Here is a 22,250-nt window from a genome sequence, read left to right as displayed (position 1 = left end):
AAGAGGTGCTGTTTGTGAGGACAGACACCTGTTTTTCTGCACTTCCATTTCCCTACATTTCATTCATTTCTAAGCTTGATGCTCTTTCAGTACCTGCTGCATGCAAACAACAAATCCCAGTAAATCCTCAATAAAATCTCAGCAAAGGAGAAAACTGGGGACATGTGGTTTCTTCCAGTACTTTGTACAAAACTACACTTCCCACAATGCTCTGATTTTCCATGTGAAATTTTATCTTCCATGTTTTAAGGCTGTGTGCTTTTTTATTTCTGATATTTATAGATTGTTGTATAACTGGGTTCTCGGGGCATCTTCATTAGAGTAAAAAGGTCAGCACAACATATAATGCATGCAGTAAAAAAAAAAAGGAACATAAAAATATACAACAGTGATAAAATAAATGAAAGCTATTGCTGATAAAGACGCCTGAGAAAATAAAAAGGCAATTTGCTTGGCATCAGAATTGCATCAGCTAGGCATGTCGAGTGCAGCTGAACGGGACACAGTTGTGGGCAGCCTGAGGAAGTGCCATCTACCTTGGGCCTCCCTATCAAAAGCAAGTCCTCTAGTGAGAGACTAGGGTGGTGTTCACAGTTTCCAGGAACATTTTGTAGGTGAGCTGAGAGTTTGTTTGAACCCTGGGTGAGAACCTGGAGGCTGAGAGGGAAGGTGTGTCAGAAGGAAAGTGAATTGATACAGATGATAGATAGATAGATAGATAGATAGATAGATAGATAGATAGATAGATAGATAGATAGATGATAGATGCTGCTGTATGTACCCTTTCTTTCAAGACCTATGAAATATCAGGGCTTCAGAGTTTAAAACAAGGAATGAGGATTGAAAACTTGCAGATAAATACCTTTCAAGTAATGGAGTGAGGGGAGAGAAACATTGAAAGATCAGCCTTCGATGCTGGCAGACAGGTCAGCGTTATCCCTTCTGTTTCTATGTTACCACCCAGTACTAATTAAGAATGCAGGTGGGGGACAACATTTCGGAACATTCTGTGGTCTGTTGTTGTTTTTAAAAGTCCTTGCAAAGTTGTTGTTTTTTAACCTGTACATGGGCAGGGGGTGGTATTCTGGCCTAACCCACTCATCTGTTCTGCACTACTTTTCTACCGGCAGAGGGGATTTTTTAAAAAACCAAACCAACCCAACAACCTAGGTTCAGCCTTGGATACTAACTGGGCTGCTCAGGTGCTGTGGGGAAATCCAGCTGGGATTAAAGATTATGAGTCCTCATGCAGGGTTTTTCTTTTTTCATGCAATTCCAGTGTGGAAGAATGATTCCCAGATATTGCGACAGCTGCCAGAGTCTTAGAACGCCACGGCTGCTATGATTTGCATCTTTCTTGTCTTGAGTCTCAGTTGTGGTTTGCCTCTGTTTCACTCCGGCCACATCTGCTTTAAGCGGCTGCTCATTGTTAGCAAGCTGAAACTTTAAAGTTTTGTGTTTGTAGCCATTGTAGAAATTGAATCCAATGCTGTTTCTAATAAAGATGGTCTTTTTCTTTTCCTTTTTTAGTTTGGCAGAACATACAGCAGTGGAGAGGCACTGGTAGAATGTGTGCTGTGTATGTCAAAGGCCCTGGATTTGATCCCTGTCACCTGCAGTTTTAAAGGACCGTGAATAGCAGATCTTTGACCTGAACATGCTAAGGTCAAGACTTGCTGCTGACAGTACCAGCCTAGGAAAGCCAGTTGTTTGGCTTAGTAAAAAAGCAACTCTGTATTCTTAGAAAGAGAGAAGGGATGAACTTAGAATAGCCACCACACTCTCCTAGAGGTGAGGAAAGAAGAGTGTAGAGGAAATGATGGAGGAACTTATTTGGCAGAAATAGCAATACTTTGTTTGACTTAATGTATGTTGGTTGAAGCTGGTAAGAGCTGCTTCTTCATAATTTGTCATTTAAAAACACCAGATTTTAGTTAGGGTTTTGTAAAGCTACTTTATCTCTTCTGACTGCCCCCATCCCCCAAGCATCCTGCTTCTTGATGGGCAATATCTGCACATCACTTGTCCACACCTGCCCTTCTGGGATGCTTTTATCTGTCTGATTGCTATCTGCAAACATAAAGGACAAAGTGCAGTGCAAAATATTGATAAAACGATGAAATCACAACAAGATTTAAAGTGGGATGGCATGGAACTGTACAACACTAAATTTGCATTTCACATTTCTCCAATTTGTATAATAATAATAAATGACTCTGCTATCCTGCCTGACCTTTCTCTGAAGAGTTCTACAAATGTGGCAAACACTGATGTGAGGTGGGAAAACATCCACAGAAAAAAATCTAGTACTTCGTTTTTCCATGGAAAAACATCCGTTTCATAAGTTCACCAGTAGCAATGAATGGATGCCAATTTCAAGCAGGGCAGTTTAAAAGTGTTTAGCTTTGTTTATGAAATACAAATGAAACTAAACATTATGAATTAGGTCCTCCTCCAAAGCAGGGTTTTACCCCCACCCACACAAAGTGCTGCTGCTATGTATACACCACAACTGTAAATTCCCTTGAGACTATTTTTCATGGTAGTCGATAAGAAATTATAACCTAGTCAATACCCCATATTAGAATGCTTCTTCCAAGCCTAATTTTGAGAGGTGGGGTGCTCCCTGTTGGCAGCAGAGAAAGCCTCTGGGTGCGGTGCCATGTTGGTGACCCCTGCTCTTGGCCACCAGAAAGTTTTCCAGTACAAATGGAAACTTTCTCAATGCAGATGGAATGCACCCATTTAAAATGTTTTGGAAAAGCCAGATCACCAGCTACCAAGACTGGCCTCTACTCCAAGATGTAGCTAAACTCTGCCACAATGATGATGGTACCCCAGAGCAAGGTCTCTCTGAGAAACCTAAGGAACTGTGTAAATCTGGTGTGGTGTGAGAGAGCCTGTTGGATTGTCCCCCACATTTCTCTCAGGACAGATCTCACAGAGACAATAAGAGAAACGAAAAGAGGAGGGATAAAAAGAAAACACCTTGGAGAAATGCAGAAGACAATCTTAACAGGCTCACTCACACTACACAGGTCTTTCTTTCAGGTAGACGACAGCCATACTTGACGAGGTGCTTAAAACACACACACACCCCTTCTAAAATAGTTGTTTATAAATGTAGGAGTGTGGATGTCTCTCCTGCTGGTAATGTTGTATTGTAGAGTCAAGGGCCAGAAGTGTATATGTGAGTGTTTGTGTTGTATAATATTTATTTCCATATGTTTTCATGTTAGGATGGCATTTATCCCCTTCAGGAAACCTTTGGTTAGGCAGCCCTCAAGCAAAAATCAAGCAGCCTTTGACTGATTTGATTGGGCATGGGTAGTATGCCTCTCATTTTAAGCAGGGAGGATCCACCTTTGCTGAGTCATTGAAGGAAAGGGTGTTGGGAGTTGTTCTTGTAGTGTACACATTCACAACTTTCTTCTACAGAGTGAATGTCTCTTTCCAGTTTGTGGCTTAGGTGCGTTCGTGCAGGGGTAGACAACCTAAGGCCCGGGGGCCGAATGCAGCCCAATTGCCTTTTCAATCTGGCCTGTGAGTGGCCCGGGAATCAGCATGTTTTTACATGAGTAGAATGTGTCCTTTTATTTATTTACATGAGTAGAATGTGTCCTGGGTTATTTGTGGGGCATAGGAATTCATTCATTATTATTTTTTACAAAATATAGTCTGACCCACCACATGATCTGAGGGACGATGGACCAGCCCACGGCTGAAAAAGGTTGCTGACCCCTGCCTTAGTGTAGTGTCACTGCTGCTTGGTTTCGGACAAATACTTTGACCCCATTTTGTCTTTTGCCACTTCACCCACCCTGTTCTTCTGTATTAGGTGTAGGACAATAAGCTGTCCTTCTGCTTTGAAATAGGGACCTAGCTTCACATGACTAATCAATTAGTGCTGCGCCAAATGTTCTCCCAACGTTTTTGGCGTAAAATGGGGACTTTTTCACACCCACCCACAAAATGTTCCCTGAAAATTCCCTAAGTGCTTATTTGTGTCTGTTTGCTGCCCTTTTCAGCAAAAGTGTGATTTTTTAAAATTGCATTTCTTCTTGCTAGCTCTGTGGTTCTAGCCAATCACAGATTGCATAGCCAGTGTTAAGACACTATGTAGCCAATCAGGTTTGCCATTGTGATTATGTCACTGGAGACAGAAATTGTTGCCCTGTGCTGAATGGGGGTCAGGGAGGAATACTACGGACAATTTTTTCCCTTACTGTTCTGGAGCACCCCAGTTTGCCAAAAGTATATGTGCACTTTTTTTCAGGGGAAAGTGCCCCTTCCCCAGTTTCAACTCTGTCCTGTTGTCATTGTGATGCCTTCCACACATGCTGTTTTTAACAAACACAGTTCCTAAGAGTAAAAGTCTCCCCTGTATTTGGTTCTCTTAAGGCATTTCTCTCTCCCCCCCTGTACGTCCATTCTAGAAATTTCCATTCCATTTATGGAAGAGAGCTACAGGGGTGATTTAAAGTGTAGAACAGCCTTCCCCTACTTAATACCCTCCAGATTAGGCTTCCTCAAACTTGACCCTCCAGATGTTTTGAGACTACAGTTCCCATCATCCCTGACCACTGGCCCTGCTAGCTAGGGATCATGGGAGTTGTAGGCCAAAAAATCTGGAGGGCAGGTTTGAGGAAGTCTGCTCCAGATCATGTTGAACTCCAAATCAGCCCTACTTAGTATGGCTTATGACCAGGCATGGTGGGAGTTGTATTGCAAAACAACTGGAGGGGGCATCATGTTGAGGAAACCTGGCGCAGAAGTTTGAGAAGGCTGAAAAGGGCTCAAGGGCAAATGTTTCTGTTGGGGTTTGGGGGCGAAACTATAACAGCAGATTGACATTACCTAGGAATATGTATAGGGAGCAGGGTAGGCTCCTAATGTTTTAAAAGAGCTCATCCATGGAATAAGCAGGCTAGAGAGGCTGTGAAGTCTATAAATTTGTAAAAGCAATTTGGACAAGTGTCTGGTGTAGATGCTTTAGAGTTGTAGGGTATTTTGCTGTGGATCTGGGCGATCTGACCAATTGGAATCAGAGATGGAATGCAGCCATCATTTAGGGCAGCCCTCCAGATGTGTGTGTGGGGGACCATAATGATTCATGGTGGTTGAGTCCTGTCCCCGTCCTCCTTTTCTAAAGCCGAGGTACAAATAAGACAAAGTGGCAAGAATGGGAGACTCACAAACTGGGGCAACGTGTGTCCGTCCACTCCTTGACACAGAATGCTTCTTTCCCTCTTTTTTCCAGGAGGCGAAGGTCAGAATGGCGGTGGGCAGCAGACAGAGCAGCCATTGTCAGCCGCTGGAACTGGCTTCAAGCGCACGTCTCGGATCTAGAGTACCGAATCCGGCAGCAAACGGATATTTACAAGCAGATCCGAGCCAATAAGGTAAGGGAAGTAAAAGGATACGTCTTCACCTGCGGGTATTCAGTCCCTGCTCCTGAAAAAATATCTCCTCAAGTGTTTCCCTTTTGCATTACACGTTTAAAAGGCAAAATAATACCTTTGATATAGGGTCGTGATTGTATGACTTAATCTGGCATGGTGTATGAATGCTGATTAAAGGCATCAGCAGAAGCTGGCGGATGTAAGTCAAAGTTGCTTACGTGACCTTTAAAAAAAAAAGCCACTAGTGCTTTATATTCCTCTTGGGTAACCACATTTTTAGCACGTTCCAAATTTATAAAGCACATAATATTGAAGGCTGTACTGGTTTACATTAAGAAACTGTAGACTAGTTCACGGTAACCCAAGTATATCAATGCAAAACAGCTCAAGTCATTCGGGGCCAGCTGATGTGGCCTGAAATCTTTTAATTATTACACATCAAATCCAAAAGCATGATTTTAGTCCTCAGAGTGGGAAAGCGTTCTATCATTTCATCCACTGCAGATGCTCAACATTTTGAAAATACGAGTTGGGGATGCAGAAATAGATGGTGCTGGGCTTTGAAGAGTTGATCTACGCATAGCCCTATTTGTATCAGAAGACTGAATTTCTCAAGCATCCCTAGCTTGGACTGATGTATCCCGGATTTCTCTTTGCAACTGCCCATCCTATAATATTGTACTGGTTTAGCCAATATTTCTGGTTCCTCATGGCCTCTGTGTGATGCAGAAAAATAAAATAAGATTGGCACATAGGGACCCAACCACATCCATAACGGCAAAGCATCCTTTTCCATCTGTGCCTTGGAAAATCTCCACCCTGGTCCTGTTCATCTGAGAGGCTTGGGATTTGAGCTACAGCTGTGCTTGTGATAGCTGCATTCTGCACAACAGAGAGGACTATGCAAGAGCAAACATGGACCGAAGACTGGCAACAGTCCAATTCCAGCTTTTATGGCTTCATCAGATTGGCAAAAGAACTGGGAACCTTGCAGAGAGCAAAGGCAGGAAGCATTGCTTTGGTGAAATACTCTGTGGGTGGCGGTGCATGTGAGTCTTGTGTAAATGGTCCCAGGGCAGACATAAACCCGAGCCCTGAACAGGAGGAGCAGTGTTGGAAATTGCACTCTGCTAGATGAGAATTCTAGGCTGCTTCTGCATTTGAACATTTGCTAAATAATGCTTGTTCCAAAATGGTCACCTGTGCCAAAGTAGCAAGGCTGTGGACATTCTATATCTTTATATTTTGCATTTTATTTTGTCACTACAAAAAATGGTCTTGGAGCGACTCAATTTAATTTTTAAAGTATAGAATACCAAATTTAAAACTCACAAGATTAAAAAAAACCATTATTAGCTATGAATACCTCCTGGGATTTGCTCGCCATTTTGTGTGCTGTGGTTGCTCGTGTGGGTCAAGCATATTTGTACCCAAGGGGGTGAAAACCCCTTCACCCAAATGCCTTACCACAAGGAAGAAACACCTGCAGAGTTTGTTCTTATTGCCAATGGTGCCTGAGCAGGTGCATGTGAATTGCACATAGTTATTTGAGCCTGGGGTGCGAGTGCCGTCCCAGCTGCAGTTCTACTGTAGTAAAATAGGCAGGGCCTATTTTAGGGGTCAGGATCACAGGGCACCTGCCGCCACAACACACACCTACGCAAGGTGCCACTGGCAACTCATGGATCTCCATGTCCCGGTGGCTGCTGCTCCTGCTCCTTGCTGTCACTGCATGTTCATGTTATGCCCAGCATCAGCCCAGTTGATTGGAGCACGGTGCTGATAACACCAAGGTTGCAGGTTCGATCCCCGTATGGGATAGCAGCATATTCCTGCATTGCAGGAGTTGGACAAGCTGATCCTCAGGGGCCCTTCCAGCTCTGCAATTCTGATTCACATGCTTTTTCCAGGAGTGCCAGGAATGAAGAGAAGGAGCAGCATGCTCCAGTTGACTTGAGCTTTCCCTCTACAGTCATACCTCATGTTGCGTTTGCTTCATGATACGTTTTTTCAGGTTGCGTCCCAGAAGTACCAGGAAAGGGTTGGTTCCGGCTTTCGCCGCAGGCGCACAAAATGACGTCACATGCATGTGCAGATGTGTGTTGCGTTATTCTCATGTTGCGAATGGGACTCTGGAACGGATCCCATTTGCAACCAGAGGTACCACTGTACGTGGATGTGTAGACTGAGTCCAGGTGGGGTGGAAGCCAAGCAAATGGGTAGTGGGGTGACAGTGACAAGGTTTATGTGGGCTGTCTCAGAGATAAAAAGGTAAAGGGACCCCTGACCATTAAGTCCAGTCGTGGCCAACTCTGGGGTTGCGACGCTCATCTTGCTTTATTGGCTGAGGGAGCCGGTGTACAGCTTCCGGGTCATGTGGCCAGCATGACTAAGCCACTTCTGGCGAACCAGAGCAGTGCACGGAAACGCCGTTTACGTTCCTGCCGGAGTGCTACTTATTTATCTTCTTGCACTTTGACGTGCTTTCAAACTGCTAGGTGGGCAGTAGCAGGGACCAAGCAACGGGAGCTCACCCCGTCGCAGGGATTCGAACTGCCCACCTTCTGATTGGCAAGTCCTAGGCTCTGTGGTTTAACCCACAGCACCACCCGTGTCCCAGAGATGTCTCAGAGATGAGAGCCCATTAATTAAGCTTGCAAAACCTGACCAGCCCTGAAAGTGGCAAACCCTAATGAGGCTTGCGTTTTAGGGTTGCAGGATTAGTGGAATATGAGCTGTAAATAACGTTGCATGCAGCAAGTACTCCAGAAATGATAATGCCCATTGTTTTTGTTGGAAGAGAATAGATCTGTGTAACTGAAGAGCTTGCCTATTTTATTTGTAGACATATGACCCAAATAAAAGGCATTGCCTCGTTGTGTGTGTGTGTGTGTGTGTTGTTCTTGAATGCTGGCTAAGATTCTTAACCTGATATGAAACAAGTACCATATTTTTCGCCCCATAGGACACACTGGTCCATAGGACGCACCTAGTTCTTTTGGGGGGAAATAAAGAAAAAAAATTATTCCCCCTCCCAGGTGCGGGACTGGGGCGGGGGAAGCCCCAGCTACCCCCGACCCCAGCCCCCAGAACAGGCTGCTATCCACTAGCCGTGGGAGAGCCATGTGACTTCGCGTGGCTCTCCCACGGCTAGCGGAGCGCTGCGCGAAGCTTGGGGCGTGCTGAGCTCAGCGCGCCCCAAGCTTCTGGGTGCAGGCAAGCTCTCCACTAGCTGTGGGAGAGCTGCGTCTCCCACGACTAGCGGATAGCTTCCTGAAGCCTGGAGAGCGAGAGGGGTTGGTGCGCACCGACCCCCCCTTGCTCTCTAGGCTTCAGCGAAAGCCTGCATTCGCCCCATAGGACACACACACATTTCCCCTTCATTTCTGGAGGGGGAAAAGTGCGTCCTATAGGGCGAAAAATACAGTATGTCCTAGCAAGCACAACTTGCATTCTGCAAGGGCGCATATATCCCTACCTGCCTATTGTATACTTCCCCTAATTTAAAGCTGGCTCAAGTTTATGAAGAAGAGACTCCCAAATCAGCCCAATATGTGGCTTGAGTTGTTCTCTGCGAGAATGCCACCTGCTATTGTAAGGTAAACTTATAAGTCATGAGCCTTTAGCAGGAGCTGTGAAAGTGTCCCATGTTCAAATTTTATAATAATTGGAGTCCCTGGGCACCCACTTTCTACTTCCTGATCATTGCAGAAAAAACTTAACTCTTGTTTTATGCCCTGTGAGAGTGAGTTGGTGAAGACCCAGATATAGTCATAGTATGATATATTATGAAAGGGTTTATGCATTCTTCACTGTAGCTTAAAAAAAAAAAGGCTATGGCCTCCAGAAAAACAGTGATGTCAACTGAGCATATTTCTATTGGTTATTCATCTGGTTCTAAATTGCTAGCATTTGAATAAGTTTACAATTTTTTCGGAGGCAGTTGAAAGAGGAGCATTCTTTGATACTTGTCAGTAGTTTGGGAATCTGGAATGTAGAATAATAATATAACTCTTCTTTTGCCCTCCCTATAGACTCACATGCCTATGGGTTCTGTGCTGGCACAGAGCCTCATTTGGGGGAATACATCTTTCTAGGCTAGAGTTTGGCAGGACCTTGGACCACCCTCTGTACACATAAACAAAGGGGGCGTGGCTCCTACAGCCTTGCTTAGTTCTCCCTTGGCTGTCACTGCAGAAGCTTCAAGGGAACCTTTCCGTAGCAGAATACACCTTGGACACTATCTTAGCTCTATGTAGGCTTAAGTCCTATGGAAGATCCAGATTTAAAAGATGTGTGGATGCCGATTCCAACTGAACTCACTTTGCTCCTGTCCGTGAAGTTCTCTGTCCCCAAAAGGAAAGTCAAGGTTTCTTATTGGAGAGACAAATCTGCTGACTTTGAATAAACTACGGAAAGCAAAGGCTGTGTTACATAAGCTGCCTTTTCATCAGCTGTTGTACACATCACAAAGAGCATGTGTCGGAACAATAAAGGAGAATGAAAAGGAGAATCTTGTTCTGGGAGCATTAAGCTAACTTAAACAGAACAAAAACCACACCTTGATGCTTTCCTTCCCTCACTCTCATCCCTTAAGCTCTCCATCATTTAGGCGCAAATTGGTGCAAGAATGGAAAAGGGACTGTTGACTGGTAGGAGAAATTGGAGGAACTGATGTCTCTTGAGAAGCTTTGCAGATAAAGTGAAAGGGGAAAGAAGAAATTTCTTGGGAGTTGTGTGAAGGAGAAGCCGCCTGAGAAAGATGCCACTGAATTGCTCTTCCCTGTCTCTTTCAGGGCCTGATACTCCTTGGTGAGGCGCCTCCCTCTGACCCTTTATTAGGTGACTCATCCCACACTCTTAGTGCTGACGTCAAGCCGGAGCCCGGGATTGACAGACTGGTAAGTGCTGAGGGTGCTATAAGAGCTGGTCGGGCTCTTGCTCCTTCCAGTCCCCTGTTCCTCTGCTAGCATTATATTGCTCTGTCTACTTCAGTCAATCTCTTTGCTTTTAACAGATCCTTTGTTTGTACGCTGTGCAGGGGAAAAACTATCCTGCATGCAGAGAAACAGAAGTAGGCAGGCTTTGGCTGTAGTGTGTGTGTGTGTGTGTGTGTCTGTCTGTCTGTCTACCTATCTCCTGCTTGTTGGATCTCTCTCCCTTCTGTTGTTTTTGACCCAGCATTCAGGAAAACCCCAATTTGCATACTTTGCATATCTATATAGAGAACTGCGGGAGCAGCCAAAACCTTGCAGGTACAGTAGTACCTTGGGTTACATACTCTTCAGGTTACAGACTCCGCTAACCCAGAAATAGTACCTCGGGTTAAGAACTTTGCTTCAGGATGAGAACAGAAATCGTGCAGCGGCAGCAGGAGTCCCCATTAGCTAAAGTGGTGCTTCAGGTTAAGAACAGTTTCAGGTTAAGAACAGACCTCCGGAACGAATTAAGTTCTTAACCCGAGGTACCACTGTACAAGTTTGCTGAGCCCAGAGCAGCACAGACTTCCAGCATGGGGAGAAGCATGAAGCCTCTGGGTTCCGTGCATGTTCCTAGATGACTTTGCCCTGTCTGCTGCTCCTTGTTCAGTGCCTTCTCCCTGTCCACAGATCTGTGCACGGAATCTATTTCCATATGCAGAATACGTTCACCACTTGCAAAACGTGGGAAAGACCAGTACATATTTCTGAGAATTTTGAAGGCATAGGCAAAAGAAATTCCATGGAAGGTTTTGAAGGGAAGTTCAAAAGCTAACAAACCCAAAGCACATCGGAGAATCCAGAAATCTCCAGGGTTCACTAATAGACTCTCAGTTTCAGATATGATTTTTCCCCCCTCTTAAAACCAGGGTTGTGGAAGCTGTAGCCTTCCGGACGTTGCTAAACTACAACTTCCATAATCCCTGTCATTGGGCCATGCTGGCTGGGGCCTATGGGGGCCGGAGTCCAACCACAGGTTGGCCCACCCCTTCTTCAGACTCTGTAGGTAGTGCAGAAAGTGCAGATGGTAGACCTGCCCTAAGAATTTCATTGATGTTTTGTGGAAGTTCCATCTCCGTTTTTCTTTCGTCGCCCACTGTTAGATTGTTGACTGAAACCAGCTTTTCCAAGGAGTAGGCACATTTCCTTAAGCAAGGATCAAGAACCTTCTTCAGTCCAGGGGCCACATTCCCTTCCGAACAACAGGAGGGGGGACATGCCACTGGCGTGTGATGCTAGAGACAAAAGTGGGCAGAGCGGCGGATATTACCATCATACAGTAGTAGGCCAGTTTCTGCTCAGATAACCAAGCGCCCCTCTCCATTCTCCATCTAGTTCACAGTTTCCCAAAATTGGGTCTCCAGCTGTTTTTGGACTACAACTCCCATCATCCCTAGCTAGCCAGGACCACTGGTTAGGGATGATGGGAATTGTAGTCCAAAAACAGCTGCAGTCCCAGGTTTGGGAAACACAGATTGATCTAGTTAATCAAGAGGCATTAAGGACACATTCCAGTGAGGCGGAACCACTCATTGAAAGCTGCAAAGTAGAGCCAGCTGAGAAGCAGAAGGCCTGAGGGCCTGTAGGGCTGCACTTGACTGCTGGGCCAGAGGTTCTCCACCCCATCCCCTAAAGCTTCCTCTTTTCTGGAATTTTATGGCTCCGAACAAGTGAATAATAACCCATTTCCAAGTGGGCGTGAATGGCTGTGTTTCTGTGACTCATACTTTCCACTTGTGGCTGCGCAGTGTCAACAAGAAGTTGGACACACACATTTCCCAGGATTTTAGCGTGATTGTGAGCTCAGCGTTACATTTTACTGCATCACAGGGCCAGAGGCAGTTTTCAAAATTCCAGGGCATAAGAACCAAACTTCTATTTGTTTGTTTTAATGTTTTAGAATTTCTGTTTCTCCTTCCTGCAAAAACGAGGTCATTAAAAACCATATTTACGTTCACAGCAGAACCAGTGGTATATAACAGTAGATGGAACCATCTACAGTGTTAGTGTAACTAGGCAGTTTAAACGGCAGTGCAATTGACAAGAGAGAAGCAGCGAACTCTTGGAGCCAGAAGCACATTTATAGGACCAATGTGGTGCCAGGAATGGGCAGGGAAATTGTATCCCACCTTTTCAGCTGTTGGCTCAGAGTAGTACACAAGAGTTCTTCAGCACGCTCCAAACTTGCTCTTGGCCAGGCCTAGACTGACCCAGATTCAGAGATGCAAGAGGTGTTTCAGTTCAGTCTTTGGACGGAAATGTCAAGATTCCTAGGTGCTTTCATTTAGGCACGTGAATGACCCAGGAACCCAAGACCTTCCCAGCCATGCTGCGTAGGAGTTCGTAGCACTTGCAAGCAAGCAAATGCTGTGACCATTACACTCTCTGAATTTATTGTAAGGGTAGAGGCAGGGAAGGGGAGCACTCTGATGTGTGTGGCAGGGCCCATAGTCCAGTGGGGAGAGCATTTGCTTGGCATGCATACAGGCCCCAGGTTCATTCCCTGGCATTTTGGGTAGCAGAGCTGGGAGAGGCCTCTGCTTGAAGCCACAAAGAGGCCCTGCTAATCGGAGCAGATAAAAATATTTTTTTATATACCCACATTTTGGCTCCTGTACAAGGCCGGCTTTTTATTTCCTAGCCTGGGAAAAGGTGGCAGGTGCTATGATAGGACCTCTCAGCTGCATTTGCCCAGGCAGTTTGCAGGGTGGTAACCGTCCACCTCTTTCCTTAGAGCGGACAGCAGTGATCGGCAAAGGGGTGTTGCTAATTGTGTGCTTCTGATCGCAGGCCATTAACATGCAGGTTGTCATTTGCACAATAATACATGCAGAATGCTGAGTACAAATGCAGGGCAGACTGTATTTGGCAGTGGAGCTGGATGTAATATACAGTTTTCTTAATCTGACAGTGCCGCTCTCCACTCTGGAGAAACGTGGGCCAGTCCTTGAAATGCCTCTGTGATCCCTGGCTAGCAACTCGTGTTCACATTACCGGGTGATAGGGGGCCACCCCAACCCCGCAGTCTGCTCTTTTAGGAGTCTAAGGGGGAGGCATGCTTCAGCTAAAAATTAGAAGTTGGGAGGGTGGATTTCATTAAGGGCCCCCCTGCATGTATTTAGACACACACACACCAGTAATTGAAGGACTATTGCCTGCAATACAGCTATATAAAGGGATAAGAAGCTGTTTTATACAGAATTGACTTGTTGACCCTTATTTAAACCTGTGGTCCTCTATATGGTGTTGGACCTGCTTTCATCAGCCTAGCCAAATGTCAGAGGTGATGTCCAGCAATATCTGGAGGGAAGTTCCCCAGCTCTGGTTTAAATTCTTTGTGCTTGTTACCTACGTAAGAATCTTTTAAAATGTGTGAAAATAAAAGGAAAAGTAACACACTTTTACTTCTAAGCTGAGATGTTCAATCTCACGATCAGCTTCAAGAGGGTTACATTTTTTTCCTAGGAAATTGCAGGGTATGTTGCGATATGTCATGGGATGCGTGCATTGATACCTTCTGAGATGCCCTCAGCTGTGCAAGGCACCTTCTGTAAGAAAGCGACTGATCACATGATGAATAATAGAAAGCTAGACATTGAAAACAGGCAAACCTGCCTTGCTGCCTTTTGTTCCAAAGAAAACCTTCGCTTTTTAAGAGCATTTGTAAAGGTTGAAGGAAATTCTTCTTGGGCATCCCTGAGTCAGAGGGGCTTTGAAGTCGCCAGCCCGTGTTCCAGCCTGTTATGTTCTGTGTTGTTTAAGAGGCAGAAATGCAGAAGTTGCAAAGACAATAATCTAAATGCCAAATAACTCTGGGTGATTTTTGCTGCCATGACGTGTCAAGAGAACCAGGAGAAAAACGATATGTTGGCTGTTTTGGAATTGTACAACTTTTGACACACACACCCCTTCCTTCTCTACCCATAGGGCACATGCCTCTCCCATTCGTCAGAGAACCTTTGTTCATCCGTTGGCAATACCCCAGAGTCCCTACCTGCCAAAACTTGTGGAGTGCCGAGACCGGTCAATGGAGTTATTAACACGTAAGGCTCTTGCACAGTGTACCCCACCACCCCAATGATAATATATGCTCTAACATTTATGCTCCTCAGTGGGCATCCTCGGTTACGAATTTGCCTCTTGATGTACTGCAGCTTGTGTGTGAGTCAAAATCTTCCTGAAGTGTATAGCATTTATTCCGCACCGGTTTATACCTTTCCGAGAAATGTTGCACGGTCCAAATAGAACAGTTTATAGCATTTGTTCCCAGCACCAGTCTGTACCTTTCCTAGAAACATTAACACAGCCCACGTTTATAGCTTTTGTTCAGTGCCAATTCATACCTTTCTTAGAAATGCTATGCAGGTCAGGTATAATGCTTTGGAGGCAAGCAAATGGAGCCAGGGTATTCTTAAGGGCTTAGAGAGGAAGATTGGCATGGAAGGGAGTTTGGGGGGGGGTGCTGCTGTGTGAGGACTGGGGAGAATGGAAGTTGTGAAAGAGGACAGTGCTGCCCCAGGCACAGCTTTGACTGAAGGAGGAGCAAAGCTATAGCAGGAAAGAGGAGCACAGCAGGGGTGTGCGAGAGAGGTGTGGACTTCTGCAGAGGAAAGAGCAAGAAGTTGAAGGTAGGAAGGGCAGGTGGGAGAGGAGAGGCAAAGGGAAGGGTCATGGCTAAGTGGCAGAGGGCATATTTTGCATGCAAAACCCACATTGTTGAGGCTCCAGCATCTCCTGGGAAAGATGTGAATTAGCTCTTGGCTGAAGATCTGCTGCCTGTCAGTGAAGGCCAGTAGGGAGTGTCATTTTAGGGGGTGAAACTAAATTCTTGCAAATTTAATTCAGTGAAGTGTCTTCAAATATGTTTTTGGGTGCGAGGAATTCAAATCTGCTTTTATTTTTTGTGATCGGATAACATTTAGCTTGGTAGGTCTATGCTTGATGAAGAAGCACATAAACTGCTTTTGGAAAACAGAATGCTATGTTGTCGTCGTTAGCAACAACAAATATAACTGCAAGTTCTTGGCAATCATTTTTATTTATTTCTGTGCAGTTTTACACACATTTTACCTACCAAGCAAAACTAAATTATATTGTTTTAACAAAAATATATTTTGAATTCCCAAGTCATGTTACAACTTTTTAGCACCCCTCATTGGGGGAACTTGAAAGTTGACAAATTCAACATACCCTGATAGGCCAGTCTTTATCAATCTGGTGCTCGCCAGGTGCTTTTTTTGGACTACAATTCCCATAACCCTTGACTAGTGGCCATGCTAACTGGGGCTGGTGGGAGTTGTAGTCCCAATACCACCTGCCGGGCACCAGGTTGGGGAGGGCTGGGGTGGGCAATGTTGAGCTAAGGAGACCCAGTGCTCTGTCTTGGTACAAGGCTCCTTCCTGCGTTTCGAACAGAGCTGGAGAAACTTAGCTTGCCAAGAGCAGAATATTATCCTAGGGCATTAAAGTCTGGGTCTCAGTTCCTCATTACTGGGATTTGCTTTCTGTTTTAAAACAACAGGGATTTGGAAACATTTCACTCATGGTGGGGTTGTGGTTAAGCGGTAGAGACACCTAACACTCTGTTTTTCCCCCTTCTTGGGCAGTCTACAGCCAGGCTTGACAGAGCACGCTCAGGGAGACAGCTCAGACGCCGATGAGTTGTTGCGCAAAAAGCAGAGGCTAAACGTGGCTTCTTCAGCGGCTGATGGAACCTGTGTAGCAGCCCGCACTCGCCCTGTCCTCAGCTGCAAGAAGAGGCGGCTTGTTCGACCCAGCAGCCTGGTGCCACTCTCCAAAAAGGTCAGTGTGGAAGAAGATGGGTGTGTCGCCTCTTGTCTTTCACTTGGCGGCGGGAATCTGGTTTTGGTGATTTGGGGTGGCAGGGGAGAGGAGTGACAGCAGGAAGCAAAAAAAGAATGCAGGATGGATCCATGCAAGAATTTGCCCATGTTTCATTTTGATATCGGTACCCATCTCGCTGTAAAGTATGTGCTCTGGGCCGCTGTGATGTGCAGATAAAGCAAAGGTTGTCAAACTTGGTGGTGGCAGTGAGACTCTGATAAGCCTCCTCCTCCATTGCTTTTCCTTCTTAGGTGCAGGGTGTGGGTGGATGGGAAGGGAGAGAGTGCCCTGTGCTGTCTTGGCCTGATGACTGGTCAAATGGGCAAGGAGGGGCTTTCCGCTCCCTTGGCTATGTCTAAAAATAAAATAAAAATTCAGTACCAAGTTTATCCAGATTATTTTAAAAAAGCACCCCACCTTGAATTTTAAGAACTCTTAAAATACTGCTACTTTAAACAGATCTCACGTGTATGTGCTGCTTTCTATATTTGCTCATTACAACAAAGCGAGACAAGGAGCTATATTGAAACCATATTTCCTGACCTATGCTGATTTCATGGGGCCCCTCTAATTTTGACTGTTTCTCCAGATAGAGACTGCATGCTTCATGCCTGCCTTTATTCGCTCCCTGATTCTAGGAAATGAGTGAAGGTGGCTTTCCACAAGAGCATAAAAACCAGAACTTTCTTATTTTCTGCTTTCATTCTTGTATTGCTATTTTAATAAGGCTTTGTTACATGTTGTAAACTGATTTGATCAGATGGTCTATGCTACCTTGAGAAAGTACTGTGTTTTCAAAGACTGTTAACAAACACAAGAAATAAAAAGGCTAAACCTTTGAAAGTTGTTAATATGGGTCCATGATGTCGTCATGGAGATTTAGGAGAAGCAACCCTCCCTCCCCAGTTAAGGATTGGTGGTGGTGAAGTAGTCTGGAGTTGCAGCCTCTCACACAGCCTCCTATACTCTTGCATAACAATGGTTCTTTAATTAGAATTACTCACTAGACAGGTTAAACTGGCTTCGGTGTCCTCCACAGAGGCAAAGAGCAGCGGTCCAGGGTGCCCTGCCTTTATGTTTGAGAGCCTCCTAAGCCCAGAGTGTGCCTGGAGATGAAATTGATGAATTTAGTTTACCAGAATTGATGAGATTGGATTAGGCCCTGCCATCTCTTAAGGGATAATCTAGGGTGTGTGCTGAGCATGAAATGAGCAGGTGCTTGGCTCTCTTGTTTCTGAAAACATTCCGATAGCCAGTGTGGCACAGTGGTTAAGAACGTTGGCCTAGGACCTGAGAGACCAGGGTTCAAATCCCCGCTTGGCTTTGAAGCGACTAGCTGGCCTACCTCACAAGGATGAAACGGGATGGGGGGTGTCAAATGGAGGACAGGTGGGATACAAGCATAACAAATGAAATAAAAATGACCGTCTCCTCCCATCCCCGTCTTGTGCCCAGGTCCATCGCAACAGCATGGGGCGGTGCAGCTGTGACGTGAACCCCCTGTGCGCCCTCTGTGGCACTCGGAGCTCAGTGCCTCCGGAAATCCAGTACGAAGCCCCCTTGATGGAGCGCCTCTCTCAGCTGGACTCCTGCATCCACCCGGTTCTTTCATTCCCAGACGGTAAGCAAACCATGTGCAGTTAAAAGGGCACCATGTTTAAATGTTGGTAGTGGGGAAAGAGGACGACATTGAGATTACCCCCCAATTCGCCCTCCCTCCAGCTGAATTTGGGGAACTCTATCCAGGTTGCAAGAGAAGCGTTCATTTTGTATATCCAGAAGAGGTTGGCTGGCTCTGCCTGGTACTGTGATCCCTTGAAAGTGGAAGCTGTGATGTGCCATGGATGATAGTGGGTCAGGTGTGTGTGTAAGTTTTTGCCTGTCTTTTTGAGCCCACAGAGATAGGCACGCAGCCCACCTGGGTTGCAGAGTACAAACCCCTTTATCTTTTTGGATGGGAGAGGCCTGGAGAATGGCATTTGTGATTTTGGCTCTCCCGCGGTGCTGAGCTGCTTTGGCACCAATTTCCGGGCATTCCTGACCTAGTTTGCTGATGGCTTCTGAGCTGCACGGCATGCATGCTCTGCTGGAGCAGCCGTAGGTATCATTTGAACATTTAGGCAAAGCAGGCGTCTTGTTTCCCTCTTCCCTCCGCTGGGCTCTGTCGCCCCACCATACGAGTCGGTTCGTCAGAGGTTCTGCCCTCGTCTGGACGAATTGGTATCCGACTGGAAATTTCCAGATGACGTAATAACATCATAACAACCTTGTTGAGAGAGGATGTTAATCAGGGCTTTGAAAACTGCGCCCTCTGCGGGCCCTGGGGAGACCTGCTGCTGCTCGGAAGCACTTGGCTAGATAGAGAAGAACTTGTCTGTTCTCCCTTCCTCTCCCTCTGTCGGCAGGTGACGAGGCCGTTTTGGCGCATTCAGATGCTGGCTGGCAGTGCAGCAGGGAGCTTGAGGAAGACTAAACTTAGACGGTTGCGTTTTCAGCTGGGCTTGGCAGATCAGAGAGAATTACTTGACTTAATCAGCAATGCGCTTGCTTGTACCTATTCATAAAATCCTTGCACCCCCACAGTGCAAAGCCCTTGGATACCTGTATATCCAACAGCTCGCATCTTGCCCCCTCCCCTTGTTTCTCAGCATACGGCCGTAATTGCCGGCTTGTTATGGATACACTTGCTCTGTGTGGTTTCTCTCTCCCCCACCCTTTTCATCCTGGCACCTAAGCGTCTTTCTATTAATGTCTCCAGCTCACACCCTTTCTTCACCTGCTGTCTGGTTGCCCAACTGGCCTTTCTCCCTTAAGCCTTTGCCCTTGACCTCTGTGTCAGAATAGCAGCCTCTGCTTCAGCCTTCTCTGCTGGGTCCTGAGGAGGGACTGCGTGCTACTTGGAAAGCCTGGATAGCTCAGTTGGTTAGAGCGTGGTGCTGGTAACACTGAGATTGCAGGTTTGATCCCTGAATGGGGCAGCTGCATATTCCTGCTTTGCAGGGGGTTGGATTGGATGACCCTCAGGGTCCCTTCCAACACTACAATTCTATGAGTCTATGAAATCCCCTTTCTTTGTATTTCATGGTATCTATGCAGATATATAGGGACACGGGTGGCGCTGTGGGTTAAACCACAGAGCCTAGGACTTGCCGATCAGAAGGTCGGCGGTTCAAATCCCCATGACAGGGTGAGCTCTCGTGGCTCGGTCCCTGCTCCTGCCAACCTTGCAGTTCGAAAGCACGTCAAAGTGCAAGTAGATAAATAGGAAGGTAAACGGTGTTTCCATGCACTGCTCTGGTTCTCCAGAAGCGGCTTAGTCATGCTGGCCACATGACCCGGAAGCTGTACGCTGGTTCCCTCGGCCAATAAAGCGAGATGAGAGCCGCAACCCCAGAGTTGGCCATGACTGGACCCAATGGTCAGGGGTCCCTTTACCCTTTATGCAGATATATACAGGGGTCTTCCATCAGGCTCCCTGCATCAAGGGTTAGAGGGGTTGAAAAACTGTCTTATGACACAACTCCTTCTAAAATAAGTAAATTCAGCTTTCAGCAGTCATTCCTTCTCGCTTATGGGCAGGGGTAGCCAGCAGATGTTTTCGGACTACAGCTCCCATCATTCTAAACCATGCTGACTGGGCCTGGTGGGAGTTGGAGTCCGTCAACATCTGCAGGGTGCAAGCAGATTGAAGCAGCAGCAACACACGGATAGAGCATCACTCAGTGGCACTGTAAGATGCCCACATGTCTGAATGTTCAAGCGTTTGAGGTCATTGCCCCTATCAACTGGTGAGTGATCTCATTGTCTGGCTTAGCGCTCCTGTTGCTCCTTACCAGATGAAACAGATTGTGGGATGGAAACCATAGAGGAGTTTGAGACTAGAAAGGCTTTCCTTGTGCTCTGAGAGCCACTACTCTAGGCATGCTCTCTGCCTCCTAGCCAGAAGTAGGGCAAGTTTTGAAGACACACACACACACACACACACACACACACAAACACCATTTGTTTCTTGCCCAGAACTTATAAGCACAGCAACAAAAAACAAGTAACAATAAAATCACATGAAATATACAAACACTTAATCATAAATGAAAGCAGTGCAGCATCCCATATCCGACAGCCCACTTGAAGAGCCAAAACATTTGAAGGGCACTGAGTTTGTGAAGGCTGATGCCAGGCTGTATAGATTATGAGCTGGTACCTTGAATTAGGCCCAGAAAAAATGAAAGGTAGCCAATATGGTTGGCATAGCATTGGAGTGAAGCCACAGTTATAAACCTGGCTGCTGCAGGTCACGTCAGTCAGATACCTTCTGCAGATAATACAGAAGATAAAAGGGGGACTTTCAGTGTCTAATATGGACCAAGCCCTTTGTGAGCATCTTAAGAGGTAGAAGTTGGTAGTTCAGCAGGCACTGCAAACTCCCCTTCTTGTTCTTGAACGCCAACTTGTGTCCTGAAATGTCACCTTTCCACTTTACTTTCAATGTTTTGATTTTCGAGTGAGCTGAAGTTCTGCATCTGGTTGCGTCAGAAACAGCCCTTTTTATTTTTCAAGCAGGCCTTTTAAATTGAATTCTGAAGTTACTGTTTTAGTTTCATTACGCCTCTTAGAGATGACTGTGATTAAGTGTGGTGTGCAGATTGTTGAAAAATATATATATATATTTATTTGCTTACTTCTGCCTTTTGGGAAGTGCAGGGGCAATACTGGTTGTCTATAAAGGGAGGGAGGGTGCTGGCTGCTACAGACAGTGCCTTATTCCCCAGTGGCCTATTTCCCATACCCATCTTCCATATGTGCACTCCCCATGGCTCACTGTATGCTGGAAGCAGCATAGGTTTTGCACATGAACTCTACAAGCACACTTTATCTTGATTGCTTGGTGCAGAACTTGGAAGGGATCATTTTTGGCATTCACAGAACACAGAAGCTTTAAATTGGGGCCATCTTTAGATTGAGGCAGCATGCGCCCCTTCCTGACACAGCCAGTGAGACACCCACAATCCTGTTTACCCCTGCTCTTCTCCATTAACTTGTTCTTGGTTTTCTTTCAAGCAGTCTGGTGTTCTCTTATTTGAAGGAATTTCAAGCTGCCTCTGGCCAGAGCAGAAATGTCATCTCTATAGGGAGTGGTGGTAGCATTGAGATGGCATGAAGTTACCTGTTCCATTTTTTGAAAGCCATGTGCACCACTAGTTCTTTTTACAGTCTCCTGTGAGCCACCAAATGTACGTGATGATGCTTCTGCAATAAAAAATCACTAGCACCTTTGCAAAGATAAGCAGGGTCCAGTATGGTTTCAGATTGGATGGGGGACCACGAGTTGAGATGCCTGCATTGCAGGGGGTCAAACTAGATGATGCTCAGGGTCCCTCCCTAACCTATGACTGTGATTTGTGATCTCTTCGACGTTCAACATGCATTCAACATTATTACATGCAAGCGTGTAGCAATGCCTTCCCCTCTTGCTTTCTCCCGCAGATGTACCAATGAGCTTGCATTTCCAGAGCATGTTGAAATCCGAGCTGCAGAACAAGCCCTGCGAGAAGATCAAGCCTCCCAAAAGGCTCACGCTGAAGCATCGGCCCTCCATGCCTCCCACCAGTTTACCTGACTCCGTGCGCAAGGACCGCCACAAGCTGGTTAACACCTTCTTAGCTGCAGCCAGTAAGTGTCCTCTTGTTGATTGATGTGTGTTGGCAAGAACTACCCAAATGGGTCCTGCTTGTGTCCCACAGCAGAGTGAGCTGCATGCAGGGCTTCGTGTGAACCCAGGGCTCTGCCTTGGAACTGGTTTGAATGGATAGCCCTGGAACGTGTGAAATAGAAAACAAGGGAGTGTCTTTGAGCATGTGTGAACGACTTTCCCCTTCCCTAAACAATCAGCAAGCAGGCTCCCCACATCTCTGAATTTAGGCTGGGCTTCCAGATTAGAGGACATAATTCCAAGGCAGGCCTCCCCCACCCCCGAAAAAAACCTCTCTTTCTCAGTAATCAGCCTCTAGCAATGTGTCCAGTTTCA

The 22,250-nt window shown here is 46.0% G+C and overlaps 1 protein-coding gene across 5 annotated transcripts in view; it reads left to right on the top strand.

Annotated features, from left to right (window-relative positions):
* KANSL1 (KAT8 regulatory NSL complex subunit 1) overlaps window positions 1–22,250 on the top strand; it is a 139,871-nt gene that overhangs the window by 104,276 nt on the left and 13,345 nt on the right. For all 5 annotated transcript variants that reach the window (XM_081886217.1, XM_081886219.1, XM_081886220.1 and 2 more), the window contains 6 exons: window positions 5,261–5,402; window positions 10,199–10,303; window positions 14,309–14,424; window positions 15,988–16,183; window positions 17,681–17,846; window positions 21,710–21,895. In XM_081886217.1, coding sequence (XP_081742343.1) covers window positions 5,261–5,402; window positions 10,199–10,303; window positions 14,309–14,424; window positions 15,988–16,183; window positions 17,681–17,846; window positions 21,710–21,895 — 911 coding nt within the window. The remainder of the gene's footprint in view (window positions 1–5,260; window positions 5,403–10,198; window positions 10,304–14,308; window positions 14,425–15,987; window positions 16,184–17,680; window positions 17,847–21,709; window positions 21,896–22,250) is intronic.

This window comes from Podarcis melisellensis (genome assembly GCF_964234715.1).
Source record: "Podarcis melisellensis genome assembly, chromosome: 13".
NCBI classification, from domain to species: domain Eukaryota; kingdom Metazoa; phylum Chordata; class Lepidosauria; order Squamata; family Lacertidae; genus Podarcis; species Podarcis melisellensis.
This window is presented reverse-complemented; position numbering and strand designations above follow the sequence as displayed.